Here is a 17,543-nt window from a genome sequence, read left to right on the forward strand (position 1 = left end):
GGTAAACAACCTTGGAGGGGGAGGGTATAGCTCAGTGGTAGAGTGCCTGCTTACCACGCACAAGGTCCTGAGATCAATCCCCAGTACTGCCATTAAAAATAAATAAACCTTATTACCCCCTCTAAAAATAAAAAAAATAAAAAAGGTAAACAACCTTGGGCTTCCAAATACCTTCCCTTTCCTTCACCAAATGGCAAGGGTGCATTGAACAGAAAATTTCATTCTCACTCTGCTTAAGACACGTTAATGCACTTAGTTCAACACAGCTATTTCAGAACTAAGACCTATAAGCAATACATACTGGTAAGGGCTAATCATCGTGGCTATTAGAGCAGGTTAGGATTCCACAAGGCGCTGTCCTGTTGAGTTGTACCAGGTAGGCTGCATTGTTAAGCTCAAGTAATTTGCATCTTCTAAGTTAACAAGGAACCTAGGTCCATAGAGTAAGTGACACTCAAGTGACAGAGAGTGAGTTGATGGAAGAGGGTCCAGAATTTGGATCTCCCAATTCCCAGTTTGTCCTTTTTCTTCCCTATCCAGATTTTTTTTTTTCTCTATCCAGATTTTAATATTAGACTTGAATAATAAGCAATCCTAATGTGAACAGGCATAGGGTAAAACTAAAATTACTAATATTAGATATATGATAAACCCATTTTAGGGTAGAGCCTCTGTTTTGAATTCAACAGTAAATGGGAATTGAAAAGGCTGGTATTAGGAAGTGAGCAATTCAAAGAACATGACAACCAGCTCACTAATTAAATAAGCAACCTAATACACACCACAGCATCTGATGAAAAACAGTACTTTTTAATAAAGTAATTTTATAAGGAACAATACTGTGTGAAACCTACACTATTTTAACCTAGGAGCAAAGGTGATACCATACTGGATTTTATTTTAAAAACACTATTTGATTCATAATGCTCTTCCTACTCCTTAGATGTAAGCCCCAGTATAAATTATATAATTGGTTCAGTCTTTATGATATAAACCACCTGTTCCCAAGCTGCAGCGACTGCAGTAGGAAATAAGCGAGACTATCATCACTGAGGTGGCTGCATACGGATCCCTAAGGTGTGGTCATGACTTCGTCGTGCGGTTATTTGGAATTAGAAATTCTGATTCCTGTTGTAGTTAAAGTAAACTAAACCCAGCAAGCCTGGTAGGGTTAATTGAATGGGAAAGACTTGGTTTCTTATTTGGGAGGAAGTGAATGAACAGGAACTCTCAACTGCTGGTAAGACTGTAAATCAGTACACTCGCTTTTGGACAGAAATACATCTCACAGACTAGAAGATACGCATTCTCCGTGACCCAACAATTATACTTGTAGATATACACCCTGAAGACACTCTTCTACGTGTTTGTAAGAATTCTCACTGCAAACATGTTTGTAGCAGCAAAATTCTGAAAACAAGTATTTTAAAAATGGATACACTGCAACACAGCGATTAAAATGGAATTAGAGCTACATGCATCAGCAGAAATTTGAGACATGTTGAGTGAAAAATCACAAGTTGAAAAAAAATGAATATGAGACTTTAAAATATACAAAATATTACATGTTTACAAAATCATTAGTAAAAGTAAACTACATGAGAATGATAACTAAAATTCAGAAAAGTGTCTACCTGAGGAGAGGGGCAGGGAAGTAAGATGTGGGAGGGTTAGAGAGGGCTGCAATCCTATCTGTAGGTGTTTATCTGGTGCAAATCGACATCAGATGAACTGATAAAGCAAGTGGTATATACATTCTTTTTAATTGACACAATTTTTCTGTTTGAAATCTTATTTAAATAACCAAAAAAAAAATGTATGTGGGTGTGTAGTACGGAGTGAGGGGGGAGGGGGGTTTGCTGTCTCCAAATTAAGCCTTCTAAGATTAACAAATAGCTCTAAAACTTGTGATGCCAAGCCATCAGTTTAGAGATGTGACTAATCTCATGACATAGATCATCCCAAAAGTCTGAAAGCTGCACCACAGCTGTAACATTCCTCTACGTCAGAATTAGTCATTTAAAAAGTAAATTATTTTTGGACTTACAACAGCAGAGTAGGAACCTTTAGACCTCACTATGCCATAGAAAAACTGACTTAACAATATAGGGTCCAGAAAAACCTGTATGAGAACTCCAGAAACCAGGTAGGAAGTCACAGTACCCCTAGACAATCTCAAAGCCAAGAGCAGGTACATTTAAATGAGTAAGAAAAGCTGTTTTATTTCAACCACCTCAACGCTCCCTCAAGCCACCTTGTAGCTTCACCCTAAGAAGGGATAAGAGAGGACTAGAACAATTGTCCAATGTTCTAGGCTTTGGGCGGCTGCTCAAAAGGCTGATTTCAGTCTGACCTGACTTAAAGCACACCTTTGGATGCCTGGGGGCCACCAAGAACAAGAGAGCTCAGGGGACTGTTGCAGCGCCAGAGAACTTGCAGTACCTCAGACAGACACCAAACAGAGCAAGACTACAATCTCCTGGAAAAGAAACTGCTAAACCTGGTGTGGGGGTGGAGGGTTGAGAAGGGATACACGCACAAGTATAGTGATACACAACCCCGTAAAAGGTCTGAGAATCTCTAGCTGGGATGATTGGTGGATATTCCCCAGTACCAAGCAGTCTGTAAAGACAGGCAGAGGTACCTGTTTTTCCAAATACAAAAATCAGAACAAAAAGTAACAAGTCACATAAAAAAACAGGAAGCATGGCCCAAAGAAACAAATCTCTATTAAACTGACCAAATAGAAATGGAGATCTATGAATTACTTTGCAATCTGAAATAATCACCGTAATAATCATAAACAATCATCTTAATAATCAGTGTGCTACAATACACAAAATTAGGAAAACAATGCATGAGTAAAATGAGGATCCAACATTTAGAAACTGTAAATTCACTAGAGAGAATCAACATCAGACTTGATCAAGCAGAAGAATCAGTGTACTGGAAGACAGTTCAACAAGAAACAAACAAACAAAAAGAATGAACAAGAAAGCCTAAGGGACTTATGGGACAAGTAAGTGGACCAATGCATATTAAAAGCCAGTCTGAAAAGGCTACATACAGTATGATTCCAAAATCTAACATTCTAGAAAAGGCAAGAGAATGGAGAGCAAAAAGGTCAGTCATCACTTCGGTTGAGGGGAGGAAGATGAGTAGGCAGAGCACAGGATTTTTAGGGCAGTGAAACGACTCTGTATGATATAATGGTGGATACGTATCATTATACACTTGTCCAAACCTACAGTATGTACAATACCAAGAGTAAAACTAATTAATGTGAACTATGGACTTACAGTGATACTGATGTGTCAATGTATACTCACCAATTGTAACAGATTCACCACTCTGATGGGGGATGCTGTTAATGCGGGAGGCTATGCACGTGTGGGGACAGTAGGTATACCAGAAATCTTTGTACTTTCTGCCTTCATTTTTCCTGTGAACCTAAAACCACTTTAAAACATAAATTTTTTTAAGGCTTCAAACAATAATCCAACTTTACACCTCAAGGAACTAGGGGAAAAAAGAACTAAACCCAAAGTTATCAGAAGGAAGGTAATAATAAAAATTAGAACAGAAATAGAATAGAGAATACAAAAGATACAAATTCAAGAAATGCCTAGCTACAGTAAGAGAAAAAGGATTCAACATAAATCAGAAATCAAAGGAGATATTACAGCTGATGCAGAAAGGGATGAGACTATAATGAACAACTGTATGCCAACAAATTGGATAACCTAGAAGAAACAGATAAATCTAAATGTGCAAACCTACCAAGAGTGAATTGTGAAGAAAATAAAAATCTGAACAGATCTACAACTAGTAAGGAGATTGAATCAGTCATCAAAAACCTCCCAACAAAGAAAAGCCCAGGACCAGACGGCTTCATGAAAGCAGTCTACCAAACATTTAAAGAAGAATCAATACCAGTCCTCCTCAAACTCTTCCAAAAAACCTGAAGAGGGAATACTTCGAAACTCATTCTATGAAGTCAGCACTGTCCTGATACCAAAATCATACGAAGATGTAAGAAAACTACAGACCAATATAACTGATGAATATTGATATAAAAACCCTCAAAAAAATACTAGCAAACTGAATCCAACAGCACATCAAAAGAATTACCCATTATGAATAAGTGGGATTCCTAGAATACAAGAATGGTTCAAAATATGAAAATCAATCAGTGTAATGTACATTATCAGGATGGAGGACAAAACCCATGATTATCTCATTTGATAGAGAAAAAGCACTTGACAAAATTCAACACCTATTCATGATTTGAAAAACTTTCAACAAAATAGGAACAGAAGGAAATTACTTCAACATAATAAAGCTACATGTGAAAATCCACAGCTAACATCATACCAAACGGTGAAAAACTGAAAGCTTCACAAGAGCTTGCCTTTTTAAGGTAACTTGAGTATATATTTAAATTCACATGTGACAATGATATTCATCCAGAAAATATCTGCATTTTAAACACATTTGTGAATCCAGATGAAAGCAATAAATAGGTCAGTGAGAAGAAGTCCAGATATTAAGAGAACTATGTTCAAAACAGGAATGGAAGACAAACAGAAAAGTGAGGTTAAGGAAGAATATCTGGATAGATGAGTAAGTTCTTGAACAAAGAAAAGATGATCTATCGTAATACATTTAAAGGAGGTTCCTCCAACTGCAAAGTTCAAAGTTTCCACACAAATCTTACGTAACAGTTTTGAAATCTATAAAGGTTTATTTCATTTTAATGTGTGAAGTTAAGTCAACACGAGATTTTTGTGTAAAGAGACTTTTCTTCTTTTAAGACTTTTAGCCTAATGTAGTTTAAACTATAGCCACAATTTAAAGACGCTGAAAAGTGGAACTAGGTAAGATTCTGCTAGTGCTCTTCATTCCAGCAGGTAGTTTTCATTACCTAAAGAGTTAAACAGGAGCCATATTTGCTGGCCATATTTTATTTGTCCTTTTTTTCCCTTCAAACAGGATAATCAAAGATACAGACGGTACTCAATAAAATAGATGAAACAAATTCTAAGAAACTGCAATGCCACATGCTACATTTAACCTAATTTTATTCATGCTTGCCTTGGGATGAGGAATAGATCATTCAGTAAAAACATACAGTAAAAACAAAATATGTCTTATCATGTACAACTTTTAAACTACAATAATGATGTACCTTAATTACTTCCATGCACACAAGTCTAACATTACAGGTTTGTTTTGTTTTTTTTTAAAAATAAGCACAATTAAGACTTCTAGGAGCATTTTATAATAAAGTAATTCCTAATTTTTCTTTGTAGATAGATCAAGCACCTCCAAAATACAAATTCCTATACACAGTGAGCGCTTTACTTAAAATGAATACTTAAGTAAATTAAGTACGTGGACAGCCTTAGGATAAGCTGACATTATATATTCAGCTAAGTAGGCAACAAACCATAGTGCCAAATGGAAAAAGTGTATTTGCAAATAAATTTCAAAAACTAAGTTAACATTTTATAATTAAATACAGAAAATATACTGATTTGCTAAAATAAATAAGATGTGATGTAGTAACACTTCACTATAAAGAATGCATACCAGGACATTTATAAACGGTGAGTGAATCTTATTAAGAATAGTTTACTACATTAAACGCTGGCTAAATAGAAGTGCGTACTGTGAAGCACTATGGGTGGTATATGTTTCGCCACATACTTCTGTTACCTTGAGGTAGATAACACATGTGTACCAAATTCGGCATTCATTTTCAGTTGCTGCTGGTATCATGTGTTTTTAAGAAATGTGTACAGTATGAAAAACTTGAAAATACTCATGAATGAAAAATGTTTTAGGAAAAAAATAGATATTTTCATGCAATTATGTACAGTCTCACTGTGTAAATTTCAAGGCAAGATTTTTGTTTCCTGTAAAACAGATCATTGTTCTATGAGAGAATGTATTTTTACTTGTCTTAGTGCATTTCTTTCGTCTTCTCCTGCATTGCATTATTTTGCTCTAATCTCTATTTCTGTGTGCAAACGACATGCCAGTTAAAATGAAAACCATCTCACATGTAGGAAAAAAAGTCTGGATTTTAAAAACCAAGAATAAAATCCTTTCTAAATGACACCATCTGATTCAAGTAAAAAATGACTTAAAACACTAGTAATAAAAAAGACAAAACACATTTCATGAAGAATACAAAGAGAAATGTCTGCTGAGTGTTTTAGTTCAGATGTTTCAGAATGCTGCTATATGTTTTATGAGGAATCTGAGGGGAAGATTTCATAGCAGAAGGTGTTAATGTGGCCTGTATCGACTTAAGTGGTGACCCAACTGGACTGTGAAACTGCGGGATGCCTATGGATTCAAGCTGCTTGTTAAAGAGGAACTCCCCACTGTTGTTCAGAAATCCTTCCTCATTTCCTCTCTCCCCAAGCTTCCCATCCTCTACCGGCTCAGTTTCTAGCATCTCAGTATCTTCTTTCCTGCTAAAGAACTTGTCCAAGTAACTGGTGTAAGTGTTTTCTTTTTCAATTTGCTCATCCTTCCTTACCTCACAACAAAACTGATTTATAAGAAAACAGTCCTCCCTACCACCCACAAACTGGCTATCCCAAGAAGACTGGTACAGGGCTCCTAACTGAGCCAAATTCGCCATTCCTTTTTCCTGTTTTTCTCGGCTTACTGACTTTGATATCAAACTTTTCAATTCTAGTTGGGACACTGAGCTATTCAAGTCATTTAATTTGTCAACAACATCAGTAGGCTCATGTTGTGAGCTAAGCTGAATAGTTCCTGCAATAAAGGAATCAAAGTCAAACCCCTGATTCTTTTCCCTTTCTTTTTCAGTCAGTTGCTGTGATGCTTCCTCCAGAGCTATCTGGGCTTTAACCAACCCATTCCTTTCACATTTTGACTTGCCTCTCTTATCAGATTTTTCTTTGCTTTGTTCCTTCCAATTGGAAAGATCTATAATAAGCTTGGGTTCATAGTAATGATTAACTTCACTCTCTCTCCAAACTAAGTTATCTAAATATGATGACGACCTCATTTTGTAGTTACAAGTATGGCTACACTCCAGATCACAGTATTTGTTTTCATGATGATCTGGGTACTGCCAACAAGGCTCAGTAGAGTAATTGGTGTCAAAAGCAGGATCCTCCAAATACTTTTCACGATCTCCATCCAAATATTTTCGAGGATCAACTTGTACTTCTTCTTCATCAGTGACATCAGACAGAGCTCTTGGGTCAAGCTGAACTTCATCAATGTCAAAGTTATTATGTATAGGCCAATCATGCTCTGAAAACTGACAGTCATGGTACCTGAAAAAAAAAATTATACATTAGTATTAGTCTAGGTGATTTCACTTTCAAATTCACTGAGCGCCTTTTAGGTCAAAGCACCGTGCTCATTAGGTCTATGAGAGTGTAAGTTATGAGCTTTCCTCCAGGAACTTATAATCTTAATGGATAGGTAAGCTCTGTTACTATAGAAAGCAGTACGAAGCAATATTCGGTAATTACCAATGTAGTATATAAGTACACAAACTACACGTAAACATCTGAATGGCTGGCATGTCTAATAGTTCAATTTCAACACTGGCCATAAAATGCAGATCTCTAATCTCAATCAGGTGTCTTACAGATTTTCACTTTACTGGTAGTAAGGCAAACTAGAAGAAAGCTTGCTGGAACTCAGCATGAAGAGAAAAACAAAACAAAACAAAAACAAACAAAAAAAAACCCACTCTCCATATATATGTGCTACTGAATGTGGTATCCTCTTACTGACACATTACAGCAAGGTGACCACACCATGCCCAAAGCAGAGGCAGACTGAGACACACATGAAAACACTGGGAGTTGGGGAGGAGGAAATAGAAGAGACTGGATGACTTAACTAAGTATGATAGAAAATGTGGAGACTGGAAGACATCTGGGCATGTGAAGAAAGAACTATACACAGATGGTAGGAATGTTCATACTGAGAAAAAAAAATAACTGGTTGGCAGATGTATGTAAACAAACTCACAAATACCTCAATGTTTGAGGAGTAGAAAATGCAACAAGTAAACAAATTTCAACATTAACTACTTCTTGTTTCAAAGTAGCATTTAACTTTTCCCATTATGTATATCCTAAGCAGTAACTATTAAATAGTTAAATTACATAAAGGCTATTCAAAGATAGCAGTAAGTTTAGCAGAAATTCAAAATAACCATTACTAAATTTTTAAGACTTCTATATTATCTTACCACAAACAATTTAAAAATAAAACTCACATTATGGATTATTGAAAATAAAATATTTTTCTAACTTAGGATCAAGTTACCTTTCCCAGTTATAAATGTGACTATGAGTTTCATCCATAAGCAAAATATCATCAACTTCATCTTCAATATGAAAAGGATGACTTGAAATTGGCTCATCCATTGGAAAAGAATAAATGCTCATGTAAGGATGGGAAAGCGCTTCTTCTGCTGTCAACCGATCCATGGGGCTAAATGTCAAAATTTGTTCCAGGAAATCCAGTGCTGCAAAAGAGAGAAACAAAACACCTTAACTGTACCAGAGGTCCACCAACCCATAAAGGGAAAAAGGGGATTATACAATTAAAAAGTAAGTTAAATGTGTCAGAGAAATAAAACTAGTTTGCTTGATTTGTAGATTAAAAAGAAAAGACGATGTGTCCAACACACTTTGTAAATATTCTTTCAGGCTAAGCTCCTTACCCAGCCTGAACTACACTGGCACAGTGTCACCAGCCCTACACCACCACACCACCACATACTTGTATGCCAATCTTCAACTCTGAATCATTTCCACCTTCCACTTTCTCTGTTCCCTAGCCATAGAATACAGATGAAAGCTAGATGTAAAATCGCATGTCTATCTGGCTCACTACAAATTCATACTGTGGAATTTCCATTTGGCCTTTGCTATTGCTCAGCAATGTTCCACACCATCTATCTGTGCTCTCAACCTTCTGTATCATTCTCAACAGATAAACCCACTTCACGTTTATCTCAATCCCTATTTCTTCACTATGGTCTGTCACACATCTATTTATCCTTACTTTCTGTCTCAAAGGAAAAGCTAGCTAGCCTTTCTCTCTAAAACAATCTGTACTCTAGAAAGACCCTATTCTCAATTCCCAATATCTTATTAACATGAAGAATAGCTGACATTTTTATAGCCATTTATATTTTACAAAGTGCTTTGACATACATTATCTCATTCAATCCTCAAATCAGTCCAGTAAAGTAATAAAGAGAAGAAACCCAAAGCTCACTGTTATTCATACCTGTCAGTGTCCCAGGGCTGAGGTTCCTTCCTTTGCTCCCCCTTTTCCCACTCCGATTATACTACCCCAATCTAGGAAGTCATTTCATTATGTATCAAGCTGTTCTTGGTTCTCCTGCAAAAGTGTCAGTCTTAGAGTATCTCTTGCCTTGAGACACATGGGCCCTGGTCTAAGGCACAGTTATGGATGGCTGACCCAGCACAATCACAATTCTCAGAGGGACGGAGGATACATATCTAGTTACACAAGAGGAATTTCCTCTAAAATCCCTAACATTTGGACACTGTAGGCAGCAGGTAGAAAAAGGCAAAGGTAATAAAGAAAGTAGTCAGGCTGAGCTCCCAAGTATATGCAAATATAGAACATCTCCATCATTGCTGAAAATTCTACTGGACAGCACTGCTCTAGAGGAAATTGGTCTATTTACTACAATGGCACCGAAGTATGCTAAGATACGGAAATAAGTGGTAAACTATAGAGAAAGGGAGGATGAAAAGCACGGAGGGAATTTTTTTTTAAAAAAAAGGGTATTCATCTAAAGACACTAACCAGAGTAGGGTTCCTAGGAGTCTTAATGTGTTAATTCATATGTACTTAATCTTGTTTGCTTTCTCCTTCTGAAGATCATGAATAGAATGTGAGAAAACAACATGTATTATTCTTTGCCTCAGAAGGTACTCTGCCCAAAAATAAAACTACACTGTTTATCAAGAAGAAATTGGTGTTGGGGGGTGGGGGTGGGGAGGGTGGTATAGCACAGTGGTAGAGTGCACGCCTAGCATGCATGAGTTTCTGGGTTCAATCCCCCAGTATCTCCATTAATTGATTAAGAAATTGGTGTAGAGCAGATCTATGTAATAAATCTTTAGTCTCAGGAACTTTAAACATCTGCATTTCACTTGCATGTGAGCACAGTTCTGCTGCCTGTGAACACCAAGGATCTTTGCTCAATGGTTAATTTAATGAGTCTATTACCAAAGACATTCATTCAACACATTATGAACAAATCCCAGCCATCAGCCAAATATCTGGATTGGCTCCCAGATGACTAAGTCATGGTCCTCACCCCAATGAGGGTAGAGAAAAAGACAATTCAGTGTAACCAGATCACAAATGCCTCAACAGCAATGTCCTCTATCACTAGCTTGCCTCTTTTGATAAGACCCAGCAACGGTGACATCGACTCCAAAGCCAACCAGGTTATCCCTGAGCACTCTCAACTTGGCTGAGCAGGGTCATACCTGTAGAGGGTCCTCCCCATCCCACCTCTAGATTCTGATTTAATAATCTGCATTTTTAAAGAGCTCCCACAGATGCTCTGAGGTATAGTCAAGTGCTATGTGACTACTGTTCAGTTATGAAAAGGGATGTCATGACAGTGGCTACAAGGTTAGGAGCAAGAAAGCCATCAGCATATTCACTGATTGTGAAGATAGTCCAAAAGACTGGTTAGAAACGGAGACCTACTGAGAAGGAAGCTTGCAAAACTGGTTGAAATTAAACAGTTGCTTCCTTTTCATTTAGGCATTCACTATATGAGTTCCAGGCATATGTGAGGGGGGAATAAAAAGATAATGTCATCACGGTTTTGCCATTCAGTGCCTATTTCTCAAAACACTTGCTACTTTAAAATATTTAGATATACACTAACCTGCACCATGTACAATGAAAAGAGTGGGTGATGCAAATAATGTATGTATAAATAAGAGAAAAGGTTTAAAATGTTTAGGAAACTAAATACCCCTAACTTTGTGATTCATGAAAGAACCATACAATCCTGGCAGGGATGTAGCTAAATACAGTAGAATTCCTAAAGATATAAGACACAATCAACTTTTAAGAAAGATATTTTTCATGGCTATTGCTCTTCTTCTAAAAAAAAAAAAATGTCATCTTATTACAGATAACTACTACAAGAGTTACTTTTGTATCTTATTTGTATCAAGAAGTCCTAAAGATATGTCTATTTTGAGATATGAAATTATCTGCTTTAATGGTCAACTGAGTTTTTACTCTCTTTTTTTCATTTTTTAAGTTTTTTTGGGGGGTGGAGGTAATTAGGTGTATTTATTTTTAGAGGCAGTACTGGGGACTGAACCCAGGACCTTGTGCATGCTAAATATGCACTCTACCATTTGACCTATACCCTCTCCTCTCCAAGTTCCTACTACTTTCAAGTTTGCACAAACTCTCACATTTAGCACCTAATATCCCTAATACCAATCCTCAAACTTTTATGTTAACAAGTTTGCTCATGTGGAGTTTCGATCTTTCTTCCACCTCTTCCTTGCCCTGAAACCTTCGATTTTCCCTCATTCAATTCACTCTTTCATATGTAAATCACGTTCGTATTCATACCCACACTTACCATATAACCCCCACAGAACCCCATTCTAGCTTAGTGAGAGCCAGTGATTCAATACGCTTACCTATAGTAGACAATCAGAGGTGTAAGCTGGAAAAGTAGATGGAGTTAGAACCAGGAGGGAGAGGTATAATTTCTAGAATCTGGAAAATTATTCAGAGCAAAGACACAGATCCCAGCCTAAATGCCAGGCCAGAAAAGGGAATGCAAAATCTGAAGCTTTAGGCATGACTTAAGGGTCTGAAGACTATTTGGGAGAATGCTGCATATAAAGGGTAAAAAGCTAAAGCTTCCCTACACAGATCCCACTTACACACAAACACACCATTACATGATGGTTACTCCTAAGTCACAATACCTTCTCGACTAATTCCTGGAAGCAGCTGAGTTAAAGGTTTGTGTGGCTCAGTCATGTCATTTCTAATGTAAACTGGAATTACGCTGAGAAGCTCCTGACGATCTTCCTCATGTACAACAGGAATAGATTCTAAAATCAGCTGCATTTGTTCAAGTTCATGTGCACCTGAGTTAGATTAAAAAAACACCAAATACAACATAAATAAACACATTTCTCAATGCTTACTTATTTGGCAATAAACACTCTAAAGCTAAGGAAGATAAATATTGTAACGACTGCTGGGGGGAATATAGTTTTAACTGAATCATTAATCAGCAGATTTCATTGCTTTGAATACCTTCAATCAGCTCAAAAAGCGTATCTATTTCAATTTCTGCTCACTGATATGTTTAGTTTCAGCTGCTTTGTTTCCATAAGAAACTGACTTGTAGTCTGGCCTCATATTAAGGTACCACAAAAGTAGTGAAAAAAACAATTAATTGGGATTCAAAAGACCTGGATACTAGTCTTAACTGTACCACTAATTAACTCACTATAAATTTGAGAATACTCAACATGGTGATGAGTTGATTTCACAATCAATAAAATAGAGGCTTGGACTTGATTTGTGAAACAGTTTTATAGGTATGTGTTAGGCTCAGTTAACATTTCAGGACCACTATTAAAGAAATAAAAGGGAAATTTTAAGCTAAATGGGCAACTAAACTTTAGAAAAAACTGTTCAGTTTACTTTTCTACTGATTTCTAGAAATTCATTCAACATTCAAATTTTTGGAGTGCCTACTATGGGCAAGGCACTTTAGAATACAGCTGTGAAAAAACAAAATAGACCAAGTTCCCAATTGATGGAGCTCACAATCTAGTGGAGGAAGACAGTAACTGCAAACATTTATGTCAAATGGTGACAAATACTGTGAAGAAAAAAAGCTAAGAGGGAGAGAGAGCATGCTGGGGGTAGGGTTGTTAGTTTACAGAGGATCACCAAGAAAAGCCTCACTGAGAAGCTGAAAATTAAGGAAGTTAGGGAACACATCACACATTTACATGGAGGAAGGGAGTTCCAGGAAGATGAGAAAAGGCCCAAAGGCCAAGAGGAGAGAAGGGGCTTGGTGTGTCCAAGAAACAATAATTGGGCAAGTGTAGCTGAGGTAAAGTGGCTTGGGGAAGAGACAGGAGATGAGATCAGAGTGGCACCCGAACACAAAGGGTTTGCTTTATCCTGAATTTGATAAGAAGCCATTAGAGTTTTGAACAGAGAAATGACATAATCTGATTAATGTTTTCAGAGAACTACTATGGCTGCTATGTGGTAACTAGACCACAGACAGCAAAGGTAAGCAGGAAAGCCAGTTAGAAGGTCGTACAAGAAACCAGGAGAGGTATAATGGTTTACTGAACTGAGAAGAGGAGAGAGGCAGGGACAGAGATACTAACAAGCGGTTAGATTCAGGATATATTTTGCAGAAAGACTCTGCAAGATTTATACCAGAGAAATGGAAGATGCCAAGATTCTGGCCTGAGCAACTAAGTGGATCTGGTTTACTAAGATGAGGAAGACAGCATAAAGAGAAAGTATGCAGGAGAAATATCAGGAGTTCAGTTTGGGGTAGGTTAAATTTCAGATGTAATTAGACATCCAAGTGGAGTTACTAAGTAAGACAAAATTTAAGGCCAGAACATTTACTACAGGTTAAAAATACACAGATTACCAATGAATGCTTAGCCCTTGCCTTTTATTGCTGTTAATTTGAGGTCTGTAATAATAAAACACTTGGCTCTCCCTCATGCTGCTTCTACTGAATGGCTCACAAACCTACCCAAAAGGCTTCAGAAGGGAACTACAACTGGAACTTTTTCAAATCATTTCACAAACAATTTCCTTTAGTTAAATGTTTAAAGTTTGCAAGGGTTTTAAGATAAAAAAAATTGTTATTTAGAGGGTTTTTTTTTAAATCCATCTTAACTAAATTCTCTCTCTCATACTTCTTTAGACTCCCTCATAGCACCAAATGCAGCAAAAAAAATTGGTTGTTTCTAAAACGTCCCAGGAGTCAGGCAACAGGATATGGCAGTTCAAGCAACAGGATTGACAAGGGACAAAGAAAGAATTATTACATTTTCAACAACAGCTAAAAAATTTCACCAGGAAGTGACAAACTCTGACAGAACCAGGCCACTTGGGTATCACTTAACACAGATAACTAACAAGTATTATGGGTCTACAATATACAAACTTATGTTTAAGAAATAAGATAAATACAAAAGAACACTAGAATTTTGACTACATTCATTGAGAGAGCAATTCAGTGAATATGTCAATAAGATTTCTCAATTTTTAAATATTAAAAATACCATTTTATCTTTTCATTTTAATATTCTAGACTACAATAAATTGTTTTAAATCTTATATATATATCTTGCTCCATAGATAACATGCAAAATCACTTCTCTCTGGGATAATTTTTCCCCCACATATTTTAAAATTTCTTACCTGCGAAGAGGGTTTTACCAGTCAGCATTTCAGCAAAGATGCAGCCTGCAGCCCACATGTCAATGGCTTTAGTATAATTATTAGGAGAAAGTAAAAGACGTGGAGATCTGTACCATTTAGTAACCAATCCTTCAGAAAGATGACCCTGAAAAAGAAACAAAAATATACTTTTTACTTTAGCTGAATAACATTACATAGAACTTGATTCAAGAAAGAATCCTTAGTCTAAAAACAAGCCATAATTGTGAAATCCTAAAACCACTAATAGTGTTGGTTTCTATGCCTATTTTCAAGGCTCTTGGTACTTCTGGGGCCGAATGGAGGTTCAACTCCCCTTAGAATGTACCATGTATAAAATGATGTTCATATGAAGTCTGTTGACCAAAGTATACTGTAAGGATTTAGTGTTAACTCTAGACCACATATTTAAAACATGTTTCAGAAAAGGATTTATTTTTCACTTCCAGTCTCAAATTAATTAAGGAGCAGGTATGCTTTAAATCAATAAGAGAAAGGTAAGAGGTACTATTCACAAAGCAGCGCCAGCCTCCTAACTGACAACCCAGGGGACTTGGCTTTACTACATACTCCATTCCTAATCAGTTTTACTACTTTACATTTATGAAGTATTTGACAAAAACAGTTATACATATACTGCCTTATTTCATCCTCAAAATTGCGAGATTGTGACAGTAGATATTAACACTGAGATTAGGGAATCTGCTCAAGGTCAGATAGCTTAGTTGGATATAGAGACGGAACTCAATTTTAGATACTATAACTCCTAGTTCAGTGTTCTATCCACAATACTTTACTGCTATCCATAAAAAGGACGTGATCATCTATTTAATTTTGGTACTCAGTTTCTAAGCTAGTTTTTAAAAATATTGTTATATTCAATCCGAGATGATACATGTGAATGAAAAGATTTGTTTCAGACATGTGCCATGGGAAGCCAAGCAAGCACAGCTCCTAGAGATGATTTACAACCAAAGCAGCTCCATTTTTATATTTTAAACATCACGGACTCACATATGATTTCATCTGAAAACGAAAAGACCAGAGTTCGGCTCAGAAAATAGTAGTAACTCCTTATACAAAGGCAAGCTGTTACGTAAGGCAAACTTACTATGAATCCTTTTGGCTATCCTTCTTGCCTATTTTATCTTTATGCAAATAAGACTTCAAACTAAATTAAGTTTGCCTAAACAAGGCGTAACACAATAATTCAAATGGACATAAAAAAGGCATAAAAGTATAAACAGAATCCCCTATTACCTTCAGAGAGTACCACTTTCTGCTCTAAACAAATAAGAATATAACCTACTTTTAAAATTTTATTTGGGGGTGGTGGTGGTTAGGTTTGTTTGTTTGTTCGTTCATTCATTCTAATGGAGGTGCTAGGAATTGAATCCAGGACCTTTTGCATGCTAAGCACACACCCTACCTTTGAGCTATACCCTCCCTTTCCCTACTTTTACATAAGGGAGAATTTCAGTCATAATAAAGAAGCATACAGTTTTAGGAATTTGTATTTAATCAGGCTCCCACTCCACCTTCATTTTAAACACAGAGAGATTGTGAATGAAAAAAAGGTACTATGTAAAACTTAATACAATTAACTAAAAATTCTGCCACAACACATAAAGGAAATATAAATACCTACCCCTAATGTGTATCAGTTTAAAGGTCTGCCTCAGCTGACTTTCCACGTACCTTATGGGAATAATGGGGATCCATGATCCGTGCAAGACCAAAGTCACCTATCTTCAGCACCAAGTCTTCAGTATTAATGAAAAGATTAGCTGGTTTGAGATCTCTGTGCAGTACGTTTGCTGAGTGAATGTATTTGAGCCCACGTAGCAGCTGATACATGAAAAGCCTGGCATGCTCTTCCAGTAAAGGGCCCTGCTCCAGCACATTAGCCAAGTCTGTCTCCATGTACTCCTGAACAATGTAAACACTGTTCAGTTCGGTAAGAGAGCCCACATCATCTGTTAACTGGCTTCCACTAGGACCAAGAATTTCAAACACCTTCACAATGTTATCATGGTCGAGTCTTCTAATAATTTTGATTTCACGTAGAGCATGTTTGACACTCTGGGGATCAGTAAGGACAATTTTCTTGATGGCTACTCTTTTGTCACAGTCATTGTCTACAGCAGAAAAAACCAAGCCATTGCCTCCACAACCCAATGGTTTTAAGTCCATATACCTAGAGCCTAGATCAAAACCATGAATGTTCATGAGACTTTCAAATTTCTCTGCCATTTTGAAACCCTTACTATTGCCTTTTCCTTTCGAATTGTTGAACTTGTGTAAACAAGCAAGAAAACTGGCATCAAAAGGAAAGATCTTTCAAAAAGGGAGAAGAAAAATAATTTTGCTTCCACAGCAAGATGGTTTCTTGACGTTCATTGCATATGCCAACCAGGCCCGTTGAGTTCCCCTTAGAATTAAAGCTCAAAAAGCTCTACTCATACTGAGAATTAAAAAGATTGCAGTACTCATAGTTCAAGAAAGGGGCAGCAACTCTGCAGACATTTAAAGAAAACACTCAAGAAACCCAAACGGAATGAAATGACATACTATGCACTCAGATTTACTGTGCTGAAGGATTTAACATTTAACAAAAATGTGAATAAATATGCACACAACAGGCTTCTATGAACATTCTCCTCACAGTGCAGATACATTCAGTGTTGGACTGGTCCTGAGCAGCATCATTCTAAGGTGCTGGTAAGCACTATTTCCGTTTTGCTTCTTTTCCTTTGTTGCTGTATATTTCAACAGGAAGCCCTGGCGGCTGTTGGTTAACAGATGTCTTTTGTTAGTGATCAGGTGGCTCCAGCTCACCACAATCACAATCAAAGCTACCGTCCATCTTACTCTGATACAACCTGGGGGATGAGAAAAAAGAAGGCAAAGAATCACCACTGTAGGAAATGCTCTTTTACACAACTTTGTAAAATGACACAAACTGGGCATTTAGCTATAGGCTACTACGGGTACATTAAACTTATTTA

The 17,543-nt window shown here is 36.8% G+C and overlaps 1 protein-coding gene across 4 annotated transcripts in view; it reads right to left on the bottom strand.

Annotated features, from left to right (window-relative positions):
* Positions 1–4,948: 4,948 nt before the first annotated feature.
* The window catches only part of MAPK6 (mitogen-activated protein kinase 6), a 39,209-nt gene continuing 26,614 nt past the window's right edge, over positions 4,949–17,543 (bottom strand). For all 4 annotated transcript variants that reach the window (XM_032481183.1, XM_032481182.1, XM_006177852.3 and 1 more), the window contains exons 2-6: positions 16,234–17,417; positions 14,518–14,662; positions 12,027–12,191; positions 8,332–8,533; positions 4,949–7,322 (exon numbers count right to left, since the gene is read on the bottom strand). In XM_032481183.1, the coding sequence (XP_032337074.1) occupies positions 6,221–7,322; positions 8,332–8,533; positions 12,027–12,191; positions 14,518–14,662; positions 16,234–16,788 (2,169 nt within the window). In that variant the 5' untranslated portion in view covers positions 16,789–17,417 and the 3' untranslated portion in view covers positions 4,949–6,220. The remainder of the gene's footprint in view (positions 7,323–8,331; positions 8,534–12,026; positions 12,192–14,517; positions 14,663–16,233; positions 17,418–17,543) is intronic.

The sequence above is a fragment of the Camelus ferus genome, chromosome 6 (genome assembly GCF_009834535.1).
Source record: "Camelus ferus isolate YT-003-E chromosome 6, BCGSAC_Cfer_1.0, whole genome shotgun sequence".
Lineage (NCBI taxonomy): Eukaryota > Metazoa > Chordata > Mammalia > Artiodactyla > Camelidae > Camelus > Camelus ferus.